Source organism: Rhea americana, unplaced genomic scaffold, assembly GCF_003343005.1.
Source record: "Rhea americana isolate MKP2758 unplaced genomic scaffold, rheAme1 scaffold_53, whole genome shotgun sequence".
Taxonomy (NCBI): Eukaryota; Metazoa; Chordata; class Aves; order Rheiformes; family Rheidae; genus Rhea; species Rhea americana.
Genome location: NW_028186679.1, coordinates 4,507,282 through 4,519,983, shown reverse-complemented (window position 1 = coordinate 4,519,983; position 12,702 = coordinate 4,507,282). Strand labels below are relative to the sequence as shown.

The following is a 12,702-nucleotide window of genomic DNA, read 5'->3' as shown; positions in this document are numbered from 1 at the left end:
AATGTCTTAAGAACTGCAGCTGGTAAGAACAGTCTGATAAAAGTGTATGTAGTACTCTCTCTGATATTCATGTATGGAATATCTGAATTGAACTGCTGTTACAGATGTATATAGAAAAATAAATGTGAACATAGCAAAATGCATACCTTTTACAAAGCAAAGCATAAACTTTCCAAAGACTACTAGAAGTCAGGACAACAGCTTAACTGTTGTTAAGCTGGCAACAGCTTAATCATCTCTATCTTTCTCTCTAAAAACACATGAATGATAATTTTAAAATTTTGTATAATATCTCCTGTTTAACCCAGAAATATATTTTAATAATTAAAAAAAAWTTTTTTTAAYRTATGTGAGAGCTAAACTAGAAACTGCTCTGATTAAACTGACTTTTATTCAGTTTAGAAGTTTTGGTTGCAAATCTGTTTAAACTCAGTGTTATCCAGAGAAGTCATAGCGATGCAGTTTGTCCTTTAATGTCTAGGCTAAATTGCAGGGTTATACAAGGGACAACAGTAGATTTAGAGTTTCAGAATTTCTTCTCAACTCTTTCTGCACTAGCCAAAATTTTCTGTAATTGCTTGACTGCTTCCAAAATATTCATCTGTGAATTGTGTGCATGAGAATTGTACCACCTGTAAAGCTAATGCATTTTGTGTGTGTCTGGGCAACAATTTGAAATGTTGAAAGTCTGGTTCCCCTTGCAACCTCTGTTACCTTTTTTAGCATAGTTCTGCTCTTTGAAGACCATACTGCTGTCAGGCTAAACTGAGCAGCACGACTTTGACAAAGACTGGTGCTGAGTGAGGTGAATGTACAAAACCCTTAAAAGCTTCAAATTAGGCTTCATCCCCACAGGTAAAAGTCTAGCACATTAATAAATGTGTGTTCCTGCCAGTATCAACTTAATATCGATTGTGCATGTGCTTACAACTGATTGCTTCACAATTTCAGCTGTGAGCCCTGACACATCCAAGCAACATTATATTAACTGTTCTGGAAGTACAGTACACATGAGAAATTGTGGAGGCAGTGTCCCAGGCTGTCCTACATAAAGTCTTGATCAACTAGAAACTACAGCTGCTAATATTAATTTAATCTTTCAGATCTTTAACACTTTTCATCCTAATTTAGATTTGCYATGTGAGGCCTCAGAGTTGCTAGGTCTTCGTTGCTCTATTTTCCTGCTGGTTTTTTCCCAGTAGATAAGGGCTAAAGAATGTGAAACAAGGAGAACTTAGCAGTCTCAGCTTCTGAATATGTAACAGAAAGTGAAATAGGCTAGGGAGAGCTTAATGTYGCTCTAATATCTCGCTCCAAAAAAGGGATAATTTAAAACTCGGAACTTACGCTGTATTTTAGGAAAAMAGTGTGCACAAGTGTGCTTGTATGTTTGTAAAAATACATGCATTCAGAAATCTGTTGTTGGTTATATTCCACAGAAGAAGTGAATTTTTTAAAGGAGTAAAATATTTAGTCTTTAAATGCTGCTTAGCTAGACAGAAATGTARTGATATATGGCATAATCTGCAGTTATGAGCCCCTGAGAATGGGGCTGTTTGGAGATATGGAGTTGTAACAGTAACCGATGATGCATGGTAGTGTGAGCAYGTTAGTTTTTATCTTTAATATGAACAACTGCTGTTTAGAGTTTCAGTTTTTTGAGCGCTTTAGTCGTTTATACATGTTTAAAAAATGAGAAAATAAAAGCTATGTAATATGTTTCAGAATTATACCAGAATTGTTGCCAGGCATTTTCATTTTTTTGCAGTCATTTACATTATTTTTTCTTAGTGGAAAGAATGCTACACTGCAATTAACAAAGATTGATTTTGAGATTGTCATTCCTAAAATCCTGATCCARTGAATCAGAAACAAAACTGTGTAAAAAATACTTCTTTACTGCAGACTTTTCTGAGCAGCTTTATTGCTTCTTCTCCTGTTAAGTAAGGCGTGACAGTGACTTTTGTTCTTTTGAAGCTTGTCTCTTAGGACAAAACTGTCCGAGGGGGTTTGGCAGACCACTGTAATGACTCGTAACCAAGCTGTATAGCAGTTCCCAAGGGGAACTTTCCTTCCATAGGTGGCTAAATATCATGAAAAAGACAGTGGCTCCAACTTGATTTTTCACGATACCTGAAAGACTGAGTAGCTTTTTTTGGATTAATAGTAGGTTTATGGAATCCTTCTCTGCCAACCTGCCTGTCAGCAAGTGTGACTCCTTTAGAGGTGCTGTCAGTTGCTCGGACAGACAAATGCAGTTTAAAACCTTTGGAGTTCGAGATGAGACAGAGCTTTTAAAGCCTTAAAGGGCTCATGACTCTTGTCCTTTTGCTCTAGCCCAGCTGAAGACATCATTGACTTTTTTACAGTAACCATTTCCAGATATGAATTTGTGAGACTGCAGGCAAAGTGAATTCTCCACTGGCCCTATGTGTCCTGTGAAAACCCCAAAGTTTGAGGCTTCCTGATGGGGTTTCTGGACTATGCAGAGCACTTGTGTAGTTTTCCTCAAGAAGATAGCGCGAGGTAAAGTTTTTAATGCCAACGCGTGTAGGCAAAGGATTTCCTCTTTTGTTAAACTGGGTTTCCCTCATTTGCTAGACATGATATTAAGCTATTCAGAATGGATTTTGCTCAAGCTCATATAATCAGTGGTGAAGTTTGGAGACTATCTTCAGATTCCTGCTGACTGTTGATGTGGAAGACATATGCAATATGTGGAAGACATATATTCCTTATTCTGTGTGCATCTCACATCAGATGTTAAAAAATGAAGACGTGCGTAAACCCAATAGTTTTGTCATTGTAAAAGCGATAAGGCAGTGTTGTAAATTGTATGTTTCCTCAACAGAGAGATTCATGCAGAACAAATGCTTTTRTTAAGAAAGTGAACAGCAACAAGGAGTTTATCCTTGATATAAAGCCCTTTAAGAAATGAGATCAGTGCTTCTGACCATGAGAGAACCACTTGTACCAGTTTTGCTTCCAAAGTGAGCAGCTTCTGTATGTATCCTCTGCAAGACTTTCATGCAGTGGTTTACATGCAGCTTATCAACTGAAATTGGTGCATTCATTTTTTGAGAGGCCAGTTCAAATTAAGCATTCTTCAGAGTTCTTCAGCTATCAGATACAATAAAGCTGTAAAATTGCAACGCTATTATGTTTTGATTATAATTATGGTACTCTGTGTGTTAAAATGCAGTTATATGGAAGCAGCACAGTTAACGGTCTCTTTCCCCAATTTCTCTGGTCTTAATCTTCCTTTTAGGATACCATCTCCGCACAGATATTTTTTCCCCATACTCCCTCATCTCCTCTGCTAATGGCTGTTGGATTGATGTGTTTAAAATTCTCCTTGTATGCCTGCCACTCCTGTCTTTTTCAGTGCCTGCTGAAAGAAAAGGTGAATAAACCAGAAAATATGATTGCAATATTAGACACATGTCCAATCCACAGTGTGACTCCTTCAGCCTTTCCCAGTGCCTGAAAGTGTGCAGGCTCGAAGAGGCTTACGGTGAGCAGCAATGCAGGGGGAAGTGGAGTCCTGCATTACTGGTCATTTCTGTTCTCCACTCTTGTTGCTGGTTTTAGCTGGAAGATACTAATAATTAGAATTCTAAGAGCAATTTTCTAACAACAATCTTAAAGAATTCAGAAATCAATTTTAGCTATATTTTACTGGTAGGGTGGGCTGAGATAAAGCAAGAGGATAACAAGTGTAATGTGAGATTTGGCAATAGTGTGATTGGTGTTTGAGGCTGCTAGTTTCATTGTATATGTGCTGATTCCCCTTGTTTCTGGCTTATTTTAATGGGCAGAGGGTTTTTTTGCTGTGAAAAGAATTGCTAGAATGGCTTTTCCTCACCAGGGAAATACTTTTCTTTGATAGCTCATTTCCTTCCTCTAAATTTCCCAAGCTACATTTCATTATCTGTGTTCTCTTCCTGAAATACACTCTATTTTTAATATATAATTGCCTGCTTTGTCCTTCCACTTTTTCCATCTTATTCTACAAATGCTGTTTTTGGAAAACAGAGTTGATTAATTTCATAAGCTACTCAACTRAAAATGTTCACATTATCTTCAGGATTAAAGATGATTTTATTAATTTGGTATTTGATGATAAATTTCTTAGTGATAGTATTTTTGGGGGGGAGGCAGTCCCAGCTCTATACAAGTGGCACCTTCAGTTAAATTACAAATATGCTTAATCTATGATTTTATCAGTATTTAGGGAATAGTGCATTTTGTTAGAAATCAGACACCACATCTTCCTTTTACAGTGATAAGTTTAGGCGCTTATTTAAGTCAAACTTCATTTCCTTGATGGGTTCAGATTTTCTTCATTGTGCTATTGTCACAATCAAAGTCTGACAATATGATTTCAGCAAATAAAGTGTATAAGGGAACAGGGGTTATCTCATTAAATACAGTTTAATTATATTCTACTGCAGCTGTCAATAATTCATAAAATTTCCTTCCTATTATTTGAAGATTAACAGCCTTGGATGTTTTCAGTTTTGCTTCTTTTATCCATCAGATCACAAACAGTTCTTTAACTTTTAAAGTAAATTTAGTGACAAATTAAGAGCTGTGTGAACTGAAGCCATGTGATATCCAATGGATTCAAGTTGGGGAGGGTCATCAAAGCTAAAACTGCCAAAATGCAACTGCCATCTGGCTGTCTCATCTATAGTGGTTYGTTTTGCCAATATCTTTCTCTCTTCCTTCAACTAAAAAGAAACTAAAATGGATTRTTTTATACTGAACAATAGTAGAGCTCATCCTTGCATACTAGCTGCCTTTTCTCTGATTGAAGTTACTAGCTGGTTTAGTTACAGCCTTACAGATATGTAAGACAAAATTTTTSATTCAGTAACTTCTGTGGTGTGGATCCAGCATTTGAACTAGAATATTCAAAGAGCTGGATTCTACTGAAGCTCTTATTAACCTTAAATCTTGCTTGATAATGTCCTCTGTCTCCTCGGGGGTTACAGTATCTTTCAATTTCTGTTAAAGAAAAAAAATKAAAGAAAGAATTAAACTTTCAGAGTCCCATATTTGATCACATCATAATGGAGTCATGGTGTCGTATTTCAGTGGGAGAGAACTGTATTGTTTCATGTTCCGGTAGTTTATTCATTAGCTATTTTCAATTATACCTTTGGCCAGAATCCTAGTTAGCAATTTGAATGCATTTCAGAACTGTAATTTAGTTGTTACTTTGAAATATCACACATAGGCGCCTCATACTTCCTTGACTGTCACTGCTCACCTAACACATTTGAAATCTTAATCTGTGAAGGACAACCAGTTCCTCAGGAAATGGGCATGGGATCTTTGGACTGTATTTGYATCCGTGTTTGTATACGGGAGTATCCGTATATGTAGCATATGAAATGGATGTTCAGTCATTGAATTTGACAAGGACTGAACACCTGGAATTTAAAGAAGGCTTAATCTTCTGTTGTGCTGAGATTTTGTGAATGCTGTGTGCATTCAGCACTCATGAAAAAAATTAGTTGTAGCTGAAGAAGTATGAGAATGAATTCAAGGTGTCATCAGACATTATCCCTTGTGAAATCTCTAAGAAATTAATTTTCTTTACAATTTACAATAAGATGGCAACCCAGCATAGAGGGTTGCCTCCGGTAAAAAAATAACTTTTTTCCCCAAAAGAGAAGAGTTATGAGAAAAGTTTTAATAAATGTTTGCTTTATACTCRCAAAGGTTAACAGCAGTAATCTTCATAGCTGGTGCAAAGTCTCTGCAAAAATCTTTTGCTTATAAGCTCTGCTTATCAGTAGAAGAGAGCTGCTTCCTACTTTATATACATAAAATATTTGGACAAGACTTCTGTTAGAGAAGCAATGGACAGTAATGCCTCTAGTAATGCTAGAAAATAAAAAAGAAAGRAGGAAAAAAGGGAAAGTGTTCCCTGTATGTAGCTGCCAGCTCCTTAGAGATATTTTTGTTTCTTCATGAAATAGTAGCAGACAAGTTCTCTGCTTCCTCTGCATGTTCTTTCATTTGGGGACACTGTAGAGATTATGCTTCTTCATACCTGTATTTATATATAATTCTGCATATCTGCAGAACTCCATCTGTCTGTCAGGTGGCTATAAAAATTTTCTTAATAAGTCAGTATCTGACACCCAAATGTGACATAAATTCTGAAACAGTTTTCCTCGTTCTTATAGCATCTGTAGGTGATGGARTTATGAAACAGGTATAATCAGTCAAAGTCCATAAATCAGCTGGTCAGAATGAGAACTCATGGGTATAGACTAATACCAATAAAGCACTTCTGTATACTTGAGGACTTAAGGAAGAATCTAGCAGTTTATTTTCARTACTAATGCGTGTTCCAAACTATAAAGTCAGCAACTTGGAATATAACCATGGTTCCTAAATTTACCAGAGCTCCTGAGCTAAACTTCTCGACCTAACTTAGGTAATTAGCTGCATGTTCCTTATGATAGTTGTGCTGCAAAGTTACAGGGAGTAGAAATAAAAATTAGGGTGCGAGAGAAATATTTAATGGCACACTTATAAAATACATATATGTGAAGCTTATGAACTTTTTCCAATGAATAACAGGAATTCCTATTTCTTTCCATCATCCAAGTATAAATTGATGTTTCCTTTCAGAAGTATCCAAGGTTATTTTACTTGAATTATAACAGTAAATGAGACATTTTTACACAAAATGTGATAGCTATTTATACATAATTATTCTGTGCACACTGGAAAAATTATTGAGCCAGAGGCTATAATCTAAATGTTTGGTTTGCAAGATRTTTAAAGAGTCTCCTTTAAGCATGGATCAAGATACTGTTTAAAACAGTCTTATAGAGCAACCAGCTAGACTCAGTATATCCATCCCCTTGCTATGGAATTGGCAGTTTAGCTGCTAGTCTGTAACTGCAGTAGTTTGTTTTTRTTAATCATGAAAACCTGAAAATGCATAAAATCTGCACACGGTTTTAACTACAGTATAAATATTGCGTGATTATCTAAAGAAGCTATTTTTGTAGTTATTTCTCCTTCTTTGTCTCTTGGGACTCTTTCCTTGAGACTTTATGTGTAACTATGTGAGACTTTAAGTGTAACCTTTAACTTCCGTGGAAAATCTGTCAGAATGATAAACTAGACTTGGAAAATATATCTTTGTTGTCAAAACCTTTTAAACTACTATAGCTCCTCTGCATACATGACAGAAATAACTGTTGCTGTTGAGCATTAAAGAAGAAAAGAATTTGATAAGGTGATTTTTCTCTCATCTTCCTGACAGGGTAGTTTTAATTATGTTTACTCCTAGGACTAACCTAAAGCTGTTGAGGTGGTTAGAAGTTGCTTCAAAAATGTCATCACTGAGATTTACTGGGCAAGTGCATCTCGCCATATAAACTGCAACAGAAGATGTAGAAAACCTCAAGGAGAAAATAACATGATGGTATCTGCAACAGTTAAARTTAATCAGTAATGATGTTAATATAGGATGACCTTCAGGTGAAACAGGATTTATGGGCAATATATTTCACCTAGACAATGAACCCCTTCATCTAGAATGTMAGCCCTTCAAAAGTGTATCTTCAGGATCAACCCAGTAGAAAAGGATTATGAATGTTCTCAGGATCAGGTCATGTTGAGGKGGTCTTGGGTCTACACAGAAGCAAGGGACCATATTAGGGGAGTCCCATGCTGCTTGTTGGGTATAGGAAGTGGTACAGGTGAAGGACTTGTACATTTGCAATTTTTCATTGTGGTGGGGGGGGGAGGATTCTAAATCTAAATTCTAAGCCCTCTTCTCCCATTTTCTATGCCACTTTATTTTCTAAATTCTAATTTTAAAATAGTTTGTCGTTGAAACTTTGATTGTTTTGCTTGGAGGAAAAAAWTGTGAAATATCAGCATATACTTTTTTTACAGTACTTCTTGTAGCCATTTAGCAGAAAGTAGACAATCCTGTTAAAATTCATTTAAAATATTTTACTGTTACAATAACTGGAAAAAGTCAAGGAAGGCTGGGAACCTGAGATGTGTTTCATCTGTGACCTCAGACCAAGCACTTCTGCTTCCTTTCGTAGTCAAACATACTTTTCGGGAGGGTGTAGGCCATCATAGCTGCTAATAGGCCTTACTTTCTCACCCATGACATTCATTTTTCTTCATCAGTGATATCTGGCAATAACAAATATTTAAATAATTTTCTATTTGCAAAATAATCTTGAAGTGAAATTATTGTCATGTGTATGTAAGCTAGATCACACGAATAGATCTCAGAAAATTTTGATTCTATTATGGGTACTATTATTTGTTTGTTCTATGACCTTTTCTTTCCCCTTCCGTTAAAAAAATAAAAGAGAGGGATTATTACTCCGACTTTTGTAGTAAAGCATTTTTCTGTAGAGAAAGGACTTTATAAGGATAAAGAAGAATTGCCATTACTACATTTCATTCCCATATAGATTTCTATATTCTATCATTGGTGATCTTTTTTATTTTAAATTAGATGTAAAATTTTGGAACTTCTGTACTTGGATTTTTAAACACATATTAAATTTTACATAATAAGATTTCAAATTTTTACATTATTATGTGCTCATAAAGGATAGCCTAATAAATTATATTTATAAATGTTTGAAAATACAACCCTTTTTAAAGTGCTAGCTATAAGAACTGCTCATTGCTGTTGTTAAAATGTGGCAGGTTTTACATGAATTTAGTGGTCATCTTTCCTTAAAAGACATCATTCATCTTGCCTGCCATACATTTTACTGATGAGGTTATGGGAACTGTATGATTAGGATTTGGGGATAGTAAAAACTATTATCATAACATAAGACAATTGCATGAGGTAAGTGTTTGCCTTATCTACTGTTTAGGTTAGAAACAGAGCTGAAAACAGCAATAAATTTTTGCTTTAATGTTTTAAATGTACTTTTTTTTTGTCTGTTGACTCACAATTTGGTCTTTTCTGCAGTTCTCAGGAGCAATGGAACTCAATATTTCAAAAGTGAGTTTCATATAAAACTAAGATGTGCTTTCCATTCTAATCTGATTTGCTGTGTGTTTTTCCCTCTCAGGAGGATACAGATCATAATTATTATACTTCAAGGACATATGGCCCATATGATTCTACCAGCCGGGATCTGTGGGTCAACATAGACCAAATGGAGAAAGACAAAGTAAAGATCCATGGGATTCTTTCCAATACCCATCGGCAAGCAGCAGTAAGTTACTGTACTTTTGTATCTTTCTTCTTTGACTGACACGGATATTTTTCACCAGTGACTGATATAGCAGTACTTACCCAAGTATCGTGACTACTGTTTACAGGGCTTCATCTTTGGATTTGTAGTTAAGCTATGCAAGTCTGCACAGTGCTACTATGAAAAGATTCCAGGTTGCCTTTTCACAGCTGCTCTAACAGCCGTTCATAGATATCCTTCCAGATTTACTTTAATTTCACCTCTGCTTTTAGAGATAGATCGCAAGCTATCAAATAGTAAATTACTCGTGCTGTTGAAGTCAGAAGGAGTGTTGCCGTTGACTTCAAACAACAGAACTGGATTCAGGATTAAGTTGTGTAATTTTAGGGGTGCCATGGAGCATACCTGTGTTTGCACTTCCGTTCTGTATAAGATGTTGCACTTTCTTCTTTGTGGAGAACTAATAAAACTCATGAGAAAATGTTATTAGCACTGTTTATTTGTTGTTAAATAGTAACAAAAGAGATAGATAACACTTCCAGGCTAACAGTTTTGTTTAACTAATTGTAGCCATGCTGCCTGGCAAAATGAATATGAAAATAATGTACTCACTTGCAGATGTAATTAAACACTGCATGATTTCCCAGATCTGACCTGTGGCTAAAAACTGCATAGGTAGGAGGGCCAATATTAACATCAGTTAAATACAGAGAATTAGAACTCAGAATTGTGGTTCATGAAGTTCTTGTTTCATCTATTCACCTATTTAGCTTCAACAAAATGTCATTGGGTTCTGGCAATTAAAAAAATAGTTGATGCTTTATTTTAAATTTGTACAATTTTAAAAGATGTGAGGAGTGGGGAGGGTTAGCAGTTTTAAGCTGAGAGGAAAACAAAGTTAAATTAATCTTTTCTCTGGGTTTATCTATTATTTCCTAGAACCAGTAAATTCACCAGCTAGGTGACTGTCTTAGAGGAAGATGTGTGAAAGAGAAGAAACACCTGAGATCTAGGTCAGAATGCAAAAAAACAAAGTGGGATGATAAATCCACGAAGTCCGACTAACAAAGAGTCCAATATATAAARTACCGTTCTCACAGCCGAAAAAAGAGACTGTAAGGAGCCAGAGACAGTGGAAATACAGAGGGTTCAGGCAAATATGTGTYTTTGGGATAGTTTTAATAAAACTCTGTATCAGCTATTTTCTTAACACAGTTTCTCTAATGAGAAAAAGAGTATGTGAAAAGGTGAGAGCTACCATGTCAACTATGGTAGCCAATAAACTGTCGGCTATCAACTATTTAGATATTTTACAGGAAAATTAAAAAGGTTTTTGTTAACGATCTCTGCTTTTAGTATCATTTGCATAATTCACTGTCTACTTAATTAGCCTAGAGGCCAGAACCTCAGTTCAGAGAGTAACATATTAAAAAAAAAAATCAAAATACTGAGTTTAATGAATTGGAAATTCTAATCTTGAATATGGAAGAAAGAGTGGACTACAGCTTTCTTGACCCTGTCACTGCTTTTTGCTTCATTTCAAACTTTCAAAATGATGTTTTTCTGTGGGAAAAAAATAAGAAACAGTGAAACTACCATACTGTCAAATATTCAGAGGAAGCCATACATAACTAAGCAGCAATGCTTTCCCTTCTCTTCCACAGAGAAGGGAATTAAATTTGTCATTACTCTTTTAAAAGGGCATTTCACACACATTTTTGTGACTTGGTGATTTACACGCTTGTAATTTCTAAATATTACTCTCCAGCTTTGTCAGGATAATAAGGAATTAAATTTATTAAAGGCTGATTATTAATACAGCTACTTATAATGTGGGGGAAATCTTTGCTAAAAATTTTAAACTTTAATGTACAATCTTGTAAGCTGCTAGAAATTTGAGTTCATGATGGATTTTAGAGGTAATTTTGTAAAACTGTGGRCTGAAAAGGTTCACTGAACGTTTAATTTTCCCCAGACTTTCAGAAAGATTCAGATATGACCTCTAGTTCGAGTGAGTTAAATTTAGAAGAAAAAAAAATGTTAAATGTGTCACGTTGATTGAAGAGGATATCGTCTTTTTTCATTTTTTCGTAATATATAATAAAGCACTATTTAGAATTTTAAATTCTCATATGTATGGTTTCTATTATATACTTTTTCCTTTCATGTCCTTATGGTAAGGAGCTTACTTGCATTAATTTCCTTAAAAGTAAAAAAAAGTAATTATGGAAAAAATCAGAATTTGTGAATTGAAGGGATATTTGAAAAGAAAATATAGAATATATAGTGCTATATTCACAAACACTTTTTTTTAAGTTAGATGCAGCTCTTTTAGCATCTGTATATCTTTAAGGTGTACATCAGTAATGCCTGTATCAGTATCTGCTGCTGATGCAGTCAGAAATTGGTATTTTTTTGACATGACGAAAGTCCCATTTGTACATCCTATGTAACTCTTTTGGGGAATATTAATATTTCTCATATCTTCTATTTTTCTGTCATTATTGCAAAAATAAGAAAAAGTGTAAGACCAAAAAACTCTTATCCTAACACTGAATTTATGTGTTTTCCTTCATTCCAAAGTATAATCTTAATTCAGATTTGTATTCTTATGAGTTCCAACATGCTTCCAGTCTTTTTTGCTTTTGGGGGGAAAGGGAATGAAGGGAAGATAGCCATGATGTGATTTGGGCTTGTAAACAGCGTCATCCATGTCTGATGAATTTCACAAGCTAACACTAATGGAAAAAATAAAATATTTAGTGATAAAGGATTTATCTCAGAAATACTGTTTTTTTCCCATGATACATTACCACTGTCTTTTCAATGTTATAGTAGAAGTTTATGTGCAATTTGGATRCTGAGTGTGTTTAAATTAGACAACTAATAGCTGATTACTCAGCTACAGAAGCACCTCATTCTTGTGAAGCTCAGTTCTCTTCCATGTCAGTTCGTTCTATCATGTATGCATGAAAAAAGCATTTCTCCTGCATGAGTCAAAAATTACAGTACTCTTTCTGAAAAACAAGGTAAGCAGGAAAAAAGAAACGGTTTTATTTTTGGTGGCCATTATAATATTATACTTAAAATCATTCTTTAAATCTTGTTAGCTATTTGTCATAGTATTATGCTAAATAATTTTCTATATTAAACACCTATTGCATTTTCAGTATATAGGGTGTCACTTTTWGACTGAATTCAATGGGAGATCTATATATTGCTTGCATAGTCATAGGATCAGATTTTYATATATTGCAAACATTCTCTTTATACTAATATAACTGTGCTACAGCAGTTCCAGAGGACAGGCACAGATGTCTTTCAAAGCAGTTTAATGCTTATGCTGTTATTAAGAACATTAGTGCTAATAGGTGAAATGGACAGTAGTGTCTGAAAGAAAGAGGGACCCTTTGGTCAGTAAAACAGTGTTCTTTGAAATGATATATGATAGAATAAGCACATAAATACAGCATACTCCTTCTCAGCA

The 12,702-nt window shown here is 34.9% G+C and overlaps 1 protein-coding gene across 1 annotated transcript in view; it reads left to right on the top strand.

Moving 5' to 3' along the window:
* PLXDC2 (plexin domain containing 2) overlaps window positions 1–12,702 on the top strand; it is a 272,894-nt gene that overhangs the window by 138,028 nt on the left and 122,164 nt on the right. The window contains exon 3 of the mRNA XM_085318355.1: window positions 9,090–9,236. Coding sequence (XP_085174481.1) covers window positions 9,090–9,236 — 147 coding nt within the window. The remainder of the gene's footprint in view (window positions 1–9,089; window positions 9,237–12,702) is intronic.